The sequence below is a fragment of the Calidris pugnax genome, unplaced genomic scaffold, assembly GCF_001431845.1.
Source record: "Calidris pugnax isolate Ruff unplaced genomic scaffold, ASM143184v1 scaffold12, whole genome shotgun sequence".
Classification (NCBI taxonomy): Eukaryota; Metazoa; Chordata; class Aves; order Charadriiformes; family Scolopacidae; genus Calidris; species Calidris pugnax.
Window position 1 is genome coordinate 258,729 of NW_015090767.1, and position 18,526 is coordinate 277,254.

Sequence of the window (18,526 nt, forward strand, 5' to 3'; positions counted from 1 at the left end):
TCAACCAAGCCAAGTGCAGGGTCCTGCACCTGGGACGTGGCAATCCCAGGCACAAACACAGGTTGGGTGGAGAATGGATTGAGAGCAGCCCTGAGGAGAAGGACGTGGGGGCACTGGTGGATGAGAAGCTCAACATGAGCCAGCAGTGTGCACTGGCAGCCCAGAAAGACAACTGCATCCTGGGCTGCATTAAAAGAAGTGTGGCCAGCAGAGTGAGGGATGTGATTCTCCCCCTTTACTCTGCGCTCGTGAGACCCCACCTGCAGTACTGCATCCACCTCTGGAGTCCTCAGCACAGGAAGGACATGGACCTGTTGGAACGAGTCCAGGGGAGGGCCACAAAGATGGTCAGAGGGCTGGAGCACCTCTCCTATGAAGATAGGCTGAGAGAGCTGGGGTTGTTCAGCCTGGAGAAGAGAAGGCTCTTGAGAGACCTTAGAGTGGCCTTTCAGTACCTGAAGAGGCTACAGGAGAGATGGGGAGGGACTCTTTGTCAGGGAGTGTAGTGATAGGACGAGCGGTAATGGTTTTAAACTGAGAGAGGGGAGACAGAGATTAGATCTCAGGAAGAAATTCTTTGCTGTGAGGGTGGTGAGGCATTGAGACAGGTTGCCCAGGGAAGTTGTGGATGCCCCATCCCTGGAGGGGTTCAAGGCCAGGCTGGATGGGGCTTTGAGCAACCTGGTCTGGTGGGAGGTGTCCCTGCCCAGGGCAGGGGGGTTGGAAGTTGGTGATCTTTGAGGTCCCTTCCAACCCAAACCATTCTATGATTCTATGACTCCAGGGCTGTTACCATGTGGAATTATCTCCTCTCCTTCAAGTAAATTGTTAATACTGGTTGTTCCCAAGAGAAGGAGAACCTGAATGCTATTCTGAAAAGAAATGACTCAGAAAGTGACCCCCAGGAAAGAAGGGGTGACGATCATGTGAGTGTGACCCAAAGAGAGAAGCAAACTGTCACCCAGGAAAGCCCAAAGGACAAAGGGGAGTGAAGTCTGCAGTGTTTAAGTGTTTCAGAAAGAGGTGCTCCACAAAAGTAAGTGATATGGATACGGCAGTTATAAAATGTTTGCTAAATATTACAATAAGGGATAGCCCAGCTGAAGTAAAACATTGTCAATTTGAAGGTTTCTTCCTCTCCCCAATGTGATTTAAAGGACAACTGGGATCCTTAAAATAATTTTATGGACACCACTAACATTCTACTCTGAAGATAACTGAAGCAGCATGGAAGTTGCTGTTTTGTTTCATCATTACACAAGCTATATCAAGCTGAGACTTAAAATTAAATAGCATTATAGTATCACTACTTGAAAACCCACAAACAGAGGAAAATTTGTATTAAAACCATCAGATTTTCTGGAACCTTTTAAGAAGTCAGTAGGGACAAATACATTTCTGACAAAACTAGTAACAAAATCTGTTTTTCATTTTCTCACAATTAAGTGAAGTTTGATGCTACAGCTACAGGATGAATACAGGAAAAACACTTGACTTGCACTTGTGGTATGGTGTGACAACTTACCCTTTACATACATGCTGCTACTTTAAGTGCTTTATTTTTCAGATGAGGTCCTCACTGGTTTAAGATAATTCCCGCCTCCTCACTATTTTTTCCTCTCCCAAATAAAGCTGCGTCATCCTTTCAGATACGCACGACACACACTTAAACACATCACTTGGAGGGGATAAAAAGCCAGTTGAATCCTCCAAACCAGCACAGTCCTACTGCACAGAACAGCTGTCTAACATACACAGAGACATAGCTTTCCTTGATGTGAAGACAAGGACAAGCAGCGGGAATACCTTATGCTAAAGATTCGGACATTTAGGGCACAGTCTGAATTTGAATATGAAGAAACCTGGGTGAAGTAGCATGGAGTTATTTGAAGACCATGAAAGAAGTGAAAGATAGATAAGCTAAAGAAAAAGCTGAGTAAAGAACACTTCATATGTGTGACTTTCTGTATGGCCCTTTTTCACACTTACTTTTGAGACAGAGAAGCAATATAAACAGAGGCTGCAAACGGTGACACAAGTCAACAAAATAAAAAGGCTTCAGTAAAAACTAGGCAAAAGCTTTTTTAAATAGAAAATAGAATTCTCCAGTTCCATTTACTTTAGAAAATGGTGAACACATCACTTGCAGGCATCACTGCAGTTAAAGCAGTAACTGAAATTGTGAAGCTAACAGAAGACACCCTCTTTGTACTAATAGCATCAATTTCAGTCACTAACTAGTGAGCAGCAGATCTTCCCAATTAAGAAAATGTATATATATACATGTATAAATATTTATACATCTATTTATATATATATATTTATATTTATATATATTTATATTTAGACAGATATTTAAACATTCCTCCTCTTTTGTGGTTTTAGGTATTATCTCCCTTCTATACTACATACTCTTATTTCTAACAAAAAACAAACTCAAAATTTGTTCCAGCTAAGTTTGAAAACAAGAAGTTTCTCAGCCATCTGGGCCCTGAGTTCCAAAATCATCATAAAGAAAACTATGCTGGCCATAAATTTAACTCCTTCCTAAGTATTCTATTTTTATAACATTTATTTGCATTTAGTAACAAGAGATTACCTTATCAATGGCTGATGCAGAGCAACCAAAGAAGCATGGACTATAACTGATATGACAGAAAGGTGGAAGTAATCAAACATAACATTGACGTAATGATGAAGGCCCCGGTGTAAGTTAAAGTGCAACTTTAAAGTTCGGCTACTAATTGGCTGTAGTGTGCTCAGGTCATCTGGTCTAAAAAGAAATTAAAACAAAACAGTAAACAGTTAAAATGATTGTATTTAAAGTGAAAGTTACTAATAACTGACACAGATAGCAATTTAGCATAGGTCTATACTTTGGAATGCAATGACACCCCCCACAGGAAAAAAAAATACGAAAAAAATTATCAGAATGAGACAAACTAAGTTACGAAATCTTAACAGACTTCTGCATTGGATTTCTTTTTAACCCTCATATATGTCTAACATGAACACACTTTGTCTGTATACAATACAGATTTAATCAGTTTAAGAAGTTAAAATATATTGTTGCTTTAATGAAATCTTCTATATTTAAACTTACGAACAGTCTGTATCCGTGAAGTGTAGATCTAATGTTAGCAGAAAATTCATTTCATTAAGAGATTCCTCAATCTAAAAAGAAATTGTAGGAGCATGAAATCTTTTCAGGGCTCTTATTTCTACTAATCCAAATTGTACATAATGAACACTTAATTATATGAATACAGAACAGCAGCATTACCTTCCTCTCATCTAACAGCATTTTTATTTTGAAAATCATCACATCATTCACAGAAACTTCCTCATTTTTGTAAAGAATCTGAAATGTTTTACTGCAAACTATATTGTCATGGACTGAAGCAGGAAAGGCAAGATCTGCACCTGAAAAGAGAAACACGTATTAATTGGCCTAGAATCTGGAAACCCCAGAGGACCTAATAAGCGGAACTATCATTCTTATCAGTTCCATAAGCACTATTAAAACTTAACATCAACATCACCAGTTTCCATCTCAGTCAGCAACTGCTGGAGTTTGAAGAAGTGTATTTTGTTTCAAAGAAACACTGTATCAGTGTTTTTAATATAACTTGCTTTTAATGTAGGTTCTGTACCAAAGAATTTTTGCTTTGCTCCAAATTGGAGTAAGACATTCTAGGCATCAAAAACTCTAAAAAAATCCTGAAATCTGTCTTGTTTCATCCAGCACTCATATTGATTTGCAAGGTTTAAACATACTGAGAACTCTTGATTACCTACAGATGAGGCAAAGAGGTTAAATGACATATACCACTCCACTGAATTAATGAAGATCAGAGCTGCTTTGTTCTCTCCTTCCAGATCTTTGCAAACTACTGTGGTCAGAGTAGTTCCAAGTGTATCACCTGAACCTCTTACATTTGTCATTCAATATGGCACTGCTGCTTTCAAAGAGACTGAACCTGACTGCTGCTCAGCAAAGAGAGTGCAGAAAAGTGTGATAAATGGTTGGGGAATCCTTCGCCAAAAAAAGTTAAAAGACTTGTAGAAGAAATGAGAATGGGAATGGTTTAAAACAGTTATTGAGGAAGTATTTAGCATAACAGCAAGGGGTTATCACATAGGAAATATCATGATGGGCACTATCCCATGAAACAACACATAAAAGAAGATGGAACTTGGAAGAACAGAAGCAACAGAAACACCGACACTTTCTTATTGCTCCTCTACAAGCAGGGTCAATAACATTAACCTCTTCAAGAACACGTCTCAGAAATTGTGTAAAGAGAGGTGCAAAACATTTTTTCAAATTCTTTTGATTCTTCTTAATAAATTACTTCGAAGGAATCTATAAAAGAAAAAGAAATCTGCAAAGTTTGTGCTTTACACATTTGGGGTCTAGAGGCCTCTGACAGAACAGCACTGCATCTGGCACACATTCCCACTCTATCATATTCTTAACCTCATAGTTCAATTTCCCTTCAGAAAATAAAAACAATCCGATACCAGGTTTTACTGAAGTGCTTTCATACATATCATCCATTTAGGTGTCCTGGACAAAATGCTAACAAAGGCTGAATCATTAAAGAGTAATTCCCCTATATATAATGGCGCTTTCAGCTTATATCCATCTGTGTTATCTGTTAGGGGTAAGGTCAGAGTGGGTATGGTTTCACACGACACATGATATCTGATATAACAGCACAGCATCATCAAAAGGCATCTCCCACTCCAGCCTGACACAAAAGAAGTAATGGAGACACATGGCTGAGGTCCCACTTCCTATGCAGCATCCAGCATCCTCAGCCCTGCAGACTGCACTGTAACCTGAAACGGCGCTCAGTGTGGGAGAGAGGGCTCACAGAGGAAAAGCTGATGCCAGGAACAGCCTGAGCCACATCCACGTGGGGAGCAAGGTCTCACAAATGTGAAGCCAACAATGCAGAACTACTGTTTTTTAAGTCAACTATGCACTGACTGTCCAAGACCATGATTAGGCTTCTACCCACATAAAGGCCACCTCAGCTTTGAAAACTTAATTAATTTTTTTGCTTTTCACATTTAACAGCATGCTGAGGTGTGGGCTTCACAGAACTAGGAGAGCACTAACAGGTTTCTCCAGGTTCAGTTTGCCTGAACAAGGAAGCCAAAAGTGAGTACCAGGTTTAAAAAAAAATGAAAAAAGCTGAGGGAGTGGGTAATTCTGTTCAGGAGGTTAAATCATTTATCAACTTTGCCACCATACAGCAAGAGAGCAAGTTTGAAAACAGCGAGACTGGATCCTTTCAAAGTCTTCTTTTCAGAAAAAAATGGGCTTAGCAATCTGTGTAAGAGTCTGTATCTGAAGTTCTTCACCGCTTTGAGGTATCTGCTTAAATGAGGTCTACCCTTGGTCATCTTAGTCTGAATCATGGAGAAGACAAAGCAGATCAGTGTTAAAAAAAAGACGACACTACTATAAAGGAATCTCCATGTTTTGCTACCAGCAAAGTGGATTAACAGAGGAAAAACAGTGACTCAAATTCTGTAATCAACTTTTAAGTCTCATTGCGAAGGACAAACCAGTTTTTCAGCAGGTCACCATGAAACATCTTGTATCTTTATAATGTTAATAACAAAATTAAAAACACTTTTATATTAGTTATAACAACATAGGGAAAAAAAAAAAAGCACGCACCATTAATTATCAAGGCTTCATTTACTAGAAGTTTTTGCACTTACCCGTTGCATGTAACAAGCTAGCTTCTAATTTGTGTGGAATTCTTGGAGGAATTTTCATAGATGCACGAATCTGGTAAAAGCTAAAGCAAAAGACAGTGATTTGCAACACATGTGGTATAGTACATCTCATCTACCATACACAGATACATACAATGACAAACGCAGGAACAGAGAGTGGGAAGGAGGAACAGGGCAAGGAAGTCTACAAAGCTTAAATCTTATTTTGAGTCTTCATCATGTTGGGTTTTTTTCCTTAATCATTGACCAGAGCGGCAGCCAAACACATTAATCAAAGAAGGAAGACTCTTTGATTATCAAAGAAGGAACACAGAGCTAGTCTTTCCACGCCTCACAGTGTCGGGGCAAATATTTGCAAAGCTATATGGTAAACTACGCTGGAGAAGTGATATGAATGAAAAATCAGGATTGTCAGCTACACTACAACCATCTCAGAAGGATCTACCATGCAGCACATCTACAGAACCACTATAGTCAGTTCTGACACTGAAGGAGCTATTTGTGAAACTGCAACATGCTCCCACCCCCAGCAAACACACTGCTCACCAGGCAGTCTCTGTACTGCTTGCACCAGATATTAAAAACGGCAGATAAATGGTTACACTAGGCAAAATATGACAGTACTTGCAGAGCTAAAACACAGTGTTATTGCCTTTATACTATCAAAGGCAGGAACTGCAGGCCTGAAGTCCAAATTAAAAAAATAAACACAACACAAATGTCTTTGTTTTCTGGGTCTCTGCCCATACCTTTAAACGGTTTTTAATCCTATTCAGTTCCACACTGTTTCCGACTTCGATTTTCATCTATGAAATCCCTAATTGTCACCCATACTGATTTTATGGAAGTCTTTACATGACACAAGCACTCCTACATACACTTGGATGACACATTCTCTCCATCTCATCCCATTTCAGATCATTTATTTTTGTCTAAAGGGGTCAGCTTCAGCTCCTCAGTGAGCTGATGTGACCTACTGCCCCACAAACTCTAACACCAACGAATGGAGGGAGCAAGAACATTCACAAGTAGAGAGTAGGAAGACATCTTTTTAGGCAGGAGCCCTTGTGAGTATGCAATTTACCCTTTTTATTCCACTCATGGTGTATGCCCACTCAGTATTATGGCTCATTTTCATCATCCCCACTATCCAAATCCAAACTACTCTATTGTGTTGTTCTGATTTTGGCTTCTGACACTTCAACTAAAGCTGACCAGCTGACCATCCAGGACTTTGCTAGCAACTGATTCAACCAATAAGAAGTTCTTAATTTAATCTTTCCACAAAATTAAAAGGTCCATTTTAGTGTGGTCAAAACTGCATGTCAAATAATACTTTATAATAGCAGGTGCTTATTGAATTAGTGATATTGCTAGAGATAAAAGATGACAGCAAAATGATCCTTACCTATTGAAAGCTAATAATTATATATTTTTTTTTAGAAACCCACAGGTCAAATATGAGTCCACATATACCTCTTAACTGATTAATAAACAGTAAATGAATTCATTTTGTATTGAATTAAAAAAACATAAAATTAACATTAAGCTTTCACTGTCATCTCCAAGAGTGTAAGGAACTGAGAAGATTAAAAGAGTGCTCTCAACATTAACCCTGGAGGATGCAATTTAGTACACAGATGTACACCTCTTCTCTGGGTCAGATGTGACTTCCATCATTGAATTAGTTACTCATTCCACCTATACTGAGGATACATGACACATTATAATGTATAAAAGCCTCAGCAAGGAGATACTTTCCAACAGCCTCAGTTTCATGGTGTCATTTCTGGATCCACTGCAAACATTTCTCAAGAGCCTGACACTCTAACACTTCAAGCTGCAGCTTCCACAATCCAAATGACTAACTTGTCATCACACGGCATCCTGCTTGTTACTTCAGCTATTAAGAAAAGAATGCAGTATCATTGGTATGGTTTATATTAAATGTTATATTTCAGTAGTTCAGAGACATGCTAGATATTTTACTTCATCTCACCCTAACCTTCTACCAAACTGGGTCGCTCTACTGGACTTCAAAATATCCAAAATATGCATCATTCTCTGTCCAAGTTTAGAACCACACAACAGGTCTACAGAGCATAAATTTAACTAAGGCTTTTCATTGAAGTAGGACCGTAACAAGATAAAATGAAAGGCAAAATAAAAACTGTGCATCGAAATGAAAAAATGTGCAATGTGATACTTCTATTACTTAATGCAGTAAGACTCGTTTGCTCTAAAGATGCTGTTAAGTGACTGTTGCAAGCTGGGTGCCAAAGAATGCAATCAATAGATTTGTTCGTGCTTAGAACATAATTTGTGAAACCAAAAGGCTGTTAGGACATCTTTCTTTTTCCTATTATTACTAGCTAGCAATTAATCAAAAGCAGATTATTTACCCTTTACTCAGTAAGCCCTTTACCTGCTCGATATATTTTAATTTGGATTAATGGGGAGATGAAGGTGTATTGTTTGAGACAGGTGTCTTTGATTTTAAGCAGGCTTATACTTTAAGCTGTTTATAACATAAAATGTTCACCTGTTAATCTGAGTAATAAAATCCTGTGGGAGTTCAGCTCAGGGCAAATATGTAAACATTAATTCAAAATCTTGTGCCTAGATGTTTGGAACAATAATTTAACTGTATCAAGATATTTAAGTAAGAAAAACAAAGTGCTATACCGGATTTACCCAAATTATTGACTACCATTCATCTTTAAACGCTGCATATATTAAGGATATATCTGCAAATGAAGAGCTACGATACTGAAACAGGGTACTTTATTCACAAAGGAATTACATTTTTAATATATAAAATAAGGAAATGCTTTCTAAGATAGACATTACTCATTTGACAGCAAATTTTAAAAGAAAGAAAAAAAAAAAGCATCGAGCCTCGTCACTCCTAACCTCATCTTCCATCTGCTTCAACTCATTAATAAATTTGTGCTGGAATGCTTCTTTTTCTACTTAAAAAAGCCACACAAACAAACCAAAACCCATTCACTTCCAACTATTTCCCAGCTGTACCATAAACACTGCTTAGCTCTCACACACACAGCCCCTGACCCATGAACCCCATCTGTTCTGCTGTATCTGCCTGGGACTCCGCAGAGCAATTTACTATCAAGAACTTGCTACTCACCTATCGCATTCAATTATCCCAAATACCCCTAAAATACTCCTTAAATAAGATCTGAATATAATCAAGTCTCCGTTATCTCATGTAATGGCAGAATGAAGGTACCCTGGGTGGTCGAAAATCCCAGACAGTAACAATGCTACAGACCATGCCAGCAAATGTGCCCAAACAGGTGGAAGTAGCTTGGGTCTCCCAATGCTTTCAAACCCCACCTTCCAAGAGGTGGCACGTGCAGACTTCACCAGGCAGTTGCAGGCTGAGTACTACCACTTTTCAGAGGGTGTAACAGTTTGGGTCCATGGGTGTGTCTGTACTAAAATGCCTTCCTGAAGCCCTGGGGAATGGAGAACGTGGACCAACCCTTTCAGTGGCATGACCTGTGCTGAAGCAAAGTCAGTGAGATTGGCACGCCCAGCCCCAGCACAGCACATCTTCTCAGCAGGCTCAGGAACACGGCAGATGAGACTTGAACTGACCCTGCACCACTTTGGCTCCTTCTCAACTTCTCACTCTGACGACAGCCTGGAAAAATGCTGTATTGATAATAATGATGGGCTCTATGCTAATTTCAAGATTTATGTAAAACTGTTTTCCAGAGCAGAAATATTAAAAAAAGAGAATAGATGAAGCTTTGCAATTCACTTTAAGATTCCAGAAAAGTGCTGAGATTCCTAAAGCCTAGAATAATAGTAATTTTTGGTGAAGATTTTTGAAGAGTAATTTGAAAAAAAAATCTGTGTTCCAACCTGTCCCTTAATTTCTCCTTTGACTGCATTAAGTGAGGAAAACATCATTTTCAGATTATTAAAGGTTGTAATTTTCAGGTAATAAAGAAGTCAGAAATGTTTTGATGAAGATACTTTAAAGCTACTGTCCCTGTTTTGAAGAATCAATGGTATTCAGAAAGGTGGTCTACTGTAAGAATACACATTAATCACCCATGAAAACAGCATCATCCATGACTATAAGGACTTTTGCTATCTTTTGATCCATTAGCTGAAGCAGGATAGCTGAGTATTTCACTGAATAGAGAATAAAACAACTGAAGTATCACCAAGAACTGTGATTTACAATAGGATGATCAAAACACACTAAAAAACAGACCAGAAGCAAGAACCTGATATGCAATAGTTACTAGATTACCCTGATAGATTATGCCCCGATGTTTAGAACCACCACCTGATAATTCAGCAAAATGCATTTGCATCATCTTTTATGATACAACTACGGTTTGGCATTTTAAAGGCCTAGGCTCCAACAGGCAGCTACTGTGAGTCACTGCAACAGGGGCAGTGCAGGTAACAGATTTGTGATGAGCAGCAGACAGAGTTGGATGAAGGCCTGACACCACACAAAGAAAAGATTTTGAGTGAGTCTTCATCACCATTTTGTCAAGACAATGAGCAGATTACAACTGGTTGACATTCATCTTGCTGGTAAGAGTGATTTGAAGGACAGTCTCCAAAGGGAGACTGAACAAACTGAGACTTAAGGTTGTAAGGTTGGACTAGATGATCTTTAAGGTCCCTTCCAACCCAGACGATTCTATGATTCTAAGGATTTCAATTCATGTTAAGGATACTTAAGGGCTGGAACAGGTTGTCCGGATAAGCTGTGGAATCTCCACCCATGGAGGCTTTAAAGACCTGAGGAGACAGAGCTCCAAGCACCATGGTTTGGATCAAGTGCTGACCCTGCTTTCAGCGTAAGGCTGGACTGTATGACGTGCTACTGCCTCTGCCATCTGAATCAGCCTACAACCCCAGAGGTTAAAGGAAACCTATAAAACAGGGGTCAGCAATTTACAACATGATGACTGAGAGCCAACACAGCAAGACGTGCATACAGTTGGAGGCTGATAGACAAAACACGTTGGAAAGACATCTGTGAATAGAGCATATTCCAGCTCCTGGATCTCCCAAGTTTGAACTCGGGAAGACATTCCTGCGTGTACACAGCAGAGATACTTCTCAACAGCTGATTTGCTTGCTTCTCTGAAAGGCAGCATCTTCCAGTTCCTATTAAATCTGCAGTATCATAGACTTGAGGAAAAAAAAAAGACATCTACAACACTACCTCTGAAAATACGCCAACCTCTCCTCCTCTAAATGCTTCCAGCATTTACCTTTACTTATCTTGGCCACAGGCATGAGGCTGAGGGTGAACACTATGTCCCTTGATCTGGTTGCACTCCTTAAAAGCTTCATCTTGAAACAGTTCCACTTCCATCCCCCAAGAGGTACCTTTGCATTTCCTTCACAAAATGAGTTAGCCTAAATATTTGAGATGCTTACTGAGACAGCATACACAAGCAAAGCCAAAGTCACTGATGGAGAAGTTATAAATATCCAGGAGACTTCTGCCAACCCCGGTCTATGCAATCTTTCTTCAGTTAATAAATACATGTACTTGCTGATGTCCATTTATCTTATTTGGTCCTCAGTGCAATAATATGTAAATCCATAACCATGGTATTAAAGGGTTGAAGGATATGTGGACGTTAGTGTCCTTACTACAGACCTTGTAGGAAAAGGTCTTCTAAAAAAGTTAGTTAGAATTACTGCTCTCCTGTAGGCAGAGGAGACCTCTACTGTCCATCCTGCATGAAGGATCATATCTTTTCAAACAATCACAATTCAAAATCTGACACGTCAGAAAAACCTATCATGCTACAAACAAAAAGGAAATGTAGGAAGTAATAGTTATTTGACTTTTTAATGCTCTCACACGGAACCACAGGCAGTAATGTGTGCGAAAGCAGTCCTAAAGGACATCCATTATAAAAAAAAAATCTCATGCATAAAAAAAGCGTATGTGCTTTTACAGAGATAGCAGCATGAGCATTTACTTGAAAAAACACTTTGCCAGCTGAAGTACATTCCAAAGGAAACACATGTCCTGAAAAAGCTTCACAATATAATTCATCACTGAGGTGAAACTTTTTTTGCAGTTGGTCTCGGCAGGCAGAGGAAAAGCAGAAGCGCACGCAGCAGAGTCCCCCTCCTCTCCCAGGAACCCCAGTCCCTCACTGCACACTTAAACCCATTCAGTCACATTAACAAGAGCAAGCACCGAACACTGGGGGCTGCAAAATTCACATGCACATTGGGTCACCTGCAGGGCAGCTGCTAAATTTATCAGTTCACCAAAGAGAGGAACAGCTGGGACCCTGCATACGCAAAACCTCAGGAGAGCTCTTGGGATCTAGTGAAGGCAAGGTCCTGTTGAAAACACTCTCCGCCGCAGCCCACCACTAAGACTTCTCTCTTTCCCCTTTTTCCAAGGTGAAAGAGCAGTGGCTCAGGCAGGCGTGCTTCGTCTGGCACACGGGGAAAGGGATGCAGCACTGCTGTGGAAATAGGGAACTGTGAGACGAATGGCGAGAGCGTCCCAAAAAAGCTTCATAATATAATTCATCACTGAGGTGAGACTTTTTTTGCAGTTGGTCTCGGCAGGCAGAGGAAAGGCAGAAGCGCACGCAGCAGAGTCCCCCTCCTCTCCCAGGAACCCCAGTCCCTCACTGCACACTTAAACCCATTCAGTCACATTAACAAGAGCAAGCACCGAACACTGGGGGCTGCAAAATTCACATGCACATTGGGTCACCTGCAGGGCAGCTGCTAAATTTATCAGTTCACCAAAGAGAGGAACAGCTGGGACCCTGCATACGCAAAACCTCAGGAGAGCTCTTGGGATCTAGTGAAGGCAAGGTCCTGTTGAAAACACTCTCCGCCGCAGCCCACCACTAAGACTTCTCTCTTTCCCCTTTTTCCAAGGTGAAAGAGCAGTGGCTCAGGCAGGCGTGCTTCGTCTGGCACACGGGGAAAGGGATGCAGCACTGCTGTGGAAATAGGGAACTGTGAGACGAATGGCGAGAGGAGCGAGGCTCCTGGGGACCAGGCAGCTCTGGAGGCAGTGATGCCATTGTGACGGCTGCGTCAGACTGACCCTGGCACAGCTGTGCCTTCTACACATCTTCTACACATCACACCTCTCCCCACAGAAGCAAACCCGCACCAGAAGAAATGCCTGCTGCGGTGAACAGGCTGAGTCAGCAAAACATTGAAAGAATTCAACAACAAGAGAGAACTTCTGTTCAACGTCCCTTTGTTCTACAAGCTAAGCCCCCTGCTACTGCAGAGACCCTACGTTACTAATTCTCCCATGGAGTTATAAAAATCCATCTTAAAAGCAGTAAAGATATCTAGCACACAACCAGTCACAAGCCTATACAGATAAATGCCAGCATACGTGCATTTTTCAAGGCAATCTGAGATCTGAGATGCTTCTGATGTTTAAAGCATTTCAAATGATCTTGGAACACAAATACTCTATTTTAAATGTTACCACAAATTAGTCACAATTATTTGGTAACCTCATTCTGCAAAAAGGCACACAAATAAGGGGCAAAAAGAAAAATCAGAAGGGATAAAGTAAGGTGTAAGGGAACAGAAACAAGAGAATATAAAATGACACAGAATAAAGCACAGGTAGTGAAATGCTGATTCTTGAAGTAACAAATGTAAAAAGAGAAGAGAACTTGTTAGACTTGTTCTTTATTTTTCCCCATTAGGAGCAATGAACAGTCATCTATAAAAATTTACTCCTACCAAATCCACCTGGGGCCCACAGACTACCCAATGGCCACCAAACCCCGTACAGGTCTTCGCTGGACAGGAAATTATTTAACACATGGATAGAACACACAAAATATTCTTATCTTGCAATCACTTTGTAGTAAGCAATGGACCAATACGATATTACAATCTGCTATAATTGTTGGGTTTATCTCATGTAACAAATTCTAATTCAGATACTTGAGCAGCCTGAAAACTAACATGCCCAAAAGACACCATTTAAAATCTTTTATCAATCCCTTCTATGAAAAATCCAGGTATTTCCCAGCTGGCTAACATATTTTTATTAAGATAAACAAAGGGCAAACTTACAAGAAATAAATAAAAGCCTCCTATTTATTTGAAAGCAAGTTTTCTTGGAAGTGAATTACTTCTAAAAAGTACCTGACATGTGTAGCACACATTACTTCTGACAATTACAGATATATATCTAAAGATATATACAAATAAATCAGTTACTAAAACAAAACTTTGATGAGAATTATTTGGGAGACTAATACCTCAAATAAGTCACAGCAGCTTGTTATGAAACAGGATTAAGTACGTAAAACAGGAGTGAGGGGAAAGTAAATGCAGCTCAGGATTTTGCCTTATTACTGCAAAAGCCTTTTCTCCATGTTCTTACCACAGGAACACTCAGGCAGAATTCCTGTAGTGGCTATGAATATTTATTTAAAAACATGAAAAGGGAATACTCTCAAATAAGTATTGGTTTTTTTAAGAGCCATATAAATATATAATACTAGATTAGCTCTTATTTAATCAATGTTTATGCCTATGTTTAGAATTTTAGTTCCTCTTTTATTTCCCGTTATTACTGAAGGGAACAAGAAAGAAATCATACTAGATTACTCGGCATCTTTAAATTATAACAGCTCTGTGAAGCTTATCTTCAGGGTACATGGCTTCCCATATTCCCTTGTATGACAACCTTCTAACTCTAGCTTGAAAGTTGTTTGGTTTTGCATTTGACTTTTTGATTCAGTGTACTAGCCTCACAAATGACACATCAAAATTGTTTAACCACTGAGTGGCTTGAATATCTTGGTTTTCTGGGCACAGAAGTATGGGAAGTAGAGTTTTCCTGGTAACCAGAGTCACATTTTTTCAAAGTTCCGCCACTTGCAAACAGGCAACATTTTTTGCTCAGACACACCATAACAGGTTAATTTTGAAATCAAGGTTTAGCAAATACAACAGATGGGACACCAGAAGACAAGTCTTACAACTCAGTTTCTGTCATTTACTGGTCTTTCAATTTTTTTTACTTTTGTAGATGTGCAATTCTGTTCTCATCTGTCAGTAATCAAGTTGGGTTTGTGTGGCAAAGCTGTGGTAGCTGGAGGACCCTGCGGGAAGCCCGCACTGGAGCAGGCTCCTGGCAGGACCTGTGGCCCCACGGAGAAAGCAGCCCATGCTGGTGCAGGTTTGCTGGCAGGACTTGTGACCCTGTGGGGAACCTGTGCTGGAGAACCCTGTTCCTGAAGGACTGCACCCCATGGAAAGGACACGCACTGGAGAAGTTCTTGGAGAATGGCAGCCTGTGGGAAGGACTCACGTTGGGAAGTTTGTGGAGGACTGTCTCCCATGGGAGGGACCCCACGCTGGAGCAGGGGAAGATGGGAGGAGTCCTGCCCCTGAGGAGGAAGAAGCAGCAGAGACAGTGTGTGATGAACTGACCACAATCCCTGTTCCCCATCCCCCTGCACCACTGGGAGGGAGGAGGTAGAGAAAATGGGGAGTGAAGTTGAGCTTGGGAAGAAGGGAGGGTTGGTGTTTTTAAGATTTGATTTTATTTCTCATTACCCTACTCTGATGTGATTGGAATAAATTAAACTAATTTCCTCAAATTGAGTCTGTTTTGCCTGTGACAGTAATTGGTGAGTGATCTCCCTGTCCTTATCTCAACCCCTGAGCCTTTTGTTGTATTTTCTCTCCCCTGTCCAGCTGAGGAGGGGAGTGACAGAGTGGCTTTGGAGGGCACCTGGCATCCAGCCAGGGGCAAGCCACCACACAGGGATAAAAGCCTTACAATTCTCTTTGCAGCTTATTTTAATGAAAGGCAATCTCTGTATTAATAGCAAATATTTCATACGTTTAACCAGAGATGGAAATTCAGGTACCACAAAGAAAACTGTTGCCAAAAACCATGACAAAAAAGCCCATGTGAACTGGTCTGTCTCATGCAAGATACACCAAATGAAAGTCACCTTCATATTTTCCCCTATAGAAAGCTACGTCATTCAAGGAAGTCACACTAGCTCTAGTTGAATTTTTTAAATTCAATCACTATAGTTTTAAATATCACACTGCTCTGAGATGTTATTGGGATGTTAAGAAGAGGAGACACAAAAAGACACCATACCAGGCACTTCTGTTGAATGACAAAGCAGTCAAGACTTTGGAACACAGACTGAGCATCTTTCTCTCCCTGTCTTCAGATAGCTACAGATGGCAAACTACCTTAAAGAACTAACATAATGACCTTTCTGCTGTAACTATTATGTGTATTAACACAGCACACATAAATAGGGCAGAACACTTAGGAATAACAGATTTTTCTCTGGTTTATACCAGAGGGACAGATCTGAACTGTAAGCCTATGCAGAAGCTACACACTTCTGCACAAAAGAGGGCTAACCCACGAAAGAGTCTCAAAATTAGCAATTTTAATGAATAAACATGTATTTAATGCAAGGTAAAACTGCTAGTGCTGTCACATGCCATTCCAGAATACTAAACTGAGTAAAGCTCAGATCTAGAAAGAGAAGGTACATACTCAAGAAACCATTATTCTGATTCTTCAACTAACACCTACTCCCATTCTACCTTCTCACCACCCAGAGAAGATAGCTATATTGTTCTACAGATTATAAAAATGGGCCTTCTCCAGAGAGAATCTCTTTATGCTCAGTACTGTCTTGCACTGTCATTTATTCCCTCACTCAACTAAACTCACAGATCATGTTTCTGCTGACAGTCTTTATGGCGAGGCATGCTGATATATAATCTTTACTTTGCAACGTGAAATGATACGTGGTCTTACATCATTCTTTGATTGCATAAAGAAAGAAAGAGTTACATTGACACCCCAAATACAATCCTCAAAGGAGGAAAAATGACATAGGCCATATCACAATTACATATAACCTTGCCATTACACAAAATAGCTGCACTTATAACAGGGCTGTCAGGCTCCAGCAAGACATTAAGACGGTAAAAGTACACATCTGAGCTTTTATTGTTTTCTTTTTAAAAAATGTAATTTTTCCAAATTCAATGCCTGGATTCAAGGGCGGGGGGGGGGAGGAAAGAATGTAGGGAAAAAAAACCCAACACACTTAAAACGTACCTCCAGGACAACTGAAATTACCAACTGTCAGCTACGTCTCTATGAATAATGACTGAATAAACAGAATCTGTACCGTCATCTTTACACGCCAGAACACATACCTAAATCACGTAGTTTCAGGATCCGATTTAGTTTCTTAAGATGGAGGCTAGTCTTCTAGGAATTAAGACAGAGGTGGGGGCTGGGAGGATTCTCTAGGCTTCAGAGCAGAAGCCAAATTTACAGGTTGTAGGTCATCCCTAGAGAAGCTGTTCTGTGTGGCTCTAAGTCTCCTACCATAGGTACCATACTCAAATATCTGAAGTTAAGCAGTACAGCCTCCCCAGGTCTGCAGTTCCACTCACATAGCTAAGGCAGAGTGTACTTCAAAAACCTTAATTTCTCAGCTAACTCAAAGGAAGCGGTGCTCAATTTTCCACTCACTATTCTCAACAAATACAAGGCTTTTTATTTCAAAAGACAAGACTCTGAAGTACCATCATATAGCACTTCAAATCATTACTCTCTTTGGGACCAGACCATGTCATTGGTCTCTCAGACATCCTGCATTAGAAGGTCCAGATGGATATTTGATGATATTAACTTTTAACTTCTGAAGCAATACCAACTTAATATATGACCTTCGCAGCCTGTTCACAGTCATACCCATTTGTGCCTCAGAGCAAGCAGAACCTCTGTGTGCTCATCCACTCTTGAATTAGAATCAGAAACTGATGCCCTTTAAAAAAATAAACCCAAAAGAAAAGTATTTGCAACGTTATTCCTCGACAAACTATTCCCTTGAGCTTACAGCCTGGCCTCCCAAATCTTACTATGTTACTGCTATTTGTATTATTGTAAAACCATGAGCTGAAGAACTGAGCTCATCTTGCAACTATTAGATGAATTTGACAGCTTGCTTCTCCCTTTGTAAAGGCTGCATTACATTAAGTAAAGATCACAGTATGATACCTCAGAAGATAAGCTACATGTCAGAAGACAATTCACAACACCGAGTTCCAGAAAGCTCTGTCATACTGATACATGATTTGAAAGTAAAAGTATGACTGGGCTATATGAATTAAAATTCACCTGAGCATGAATGGTCCTTGTCCCTTAAGTGTTTGTTATTTGATCATATTCTAACAACACAAAACATTAGCAGAGGCTATATCTTTATTTAAGGACAAAACCTCTTCACTCCTGATGTAGCCAGGAGAAAGAAAAGCAGTCCTACTAAAAGTGTACTCTTCAAACTTTTATTTCCTGTTAATAAACTGCCAAACTAATGTAGACAGCTCGCTGGATCCAGAAAAAAAAAATACAACTTTTCATATATTGCATTATTTCTTATGAAATTACTGTGCAATTGTAGTAAGATTCATTATCATACTCTGACTCGGTGTATTTTCTTTTATGGTACATTGCACAACTACACACAGAGAAGCATAAAATGTCAGTGCTGCTCAGACACATCAGTATCTATACATGGAAAAAACAAATCCATGGAACAGAAGAACATATAAGGTTAAATATCCAGTAGTCTCTGAAGCTTAAAGTCCTTCGACTTTCAATAGGACTTAGGTTCACAAGCAAACTAATGCTATTGAAATCCTGGCAATAACCTCATATCAGATACGATACACCTCTAAATAC

At 39.9% G+C, this 18,526-nt stretch overlaps 1 protein-coding gene across 1 annotated transcript in view; it reads right to left on the reverse strand.

Moving 5' to 3' along the window:
- The window catches only part of FAM135A (family with sequence similarity 135 member A), a 93,542-nt gene that overhangs the window by 59,628 nt on the left and 15,388 nt on the right, over positions 1-18,526 (reverse strand). Inside the window, exons 3-6 of the mRNA XM_014937007.1 lie at positions 5,740-5,819; positions 3,284-3,423; positions 3,104-3,174; positions 2,600-2,773 (exon numbers count right to left, since the gene is read on the reverse strand). Coding sequence (XP_014792493.1) covers positions 2,600-2,773; positions 3,104-3,174; positions 3,284-3,423; positions 5,740-5,819 — 465 coding nt within the window. The remainder of the gene's footprint in view (positions 1-2,599; positions 2,774-3,103; positions 3,175-3,283; positions 3,424-5,739; positions 5,820-18,526) is intronic.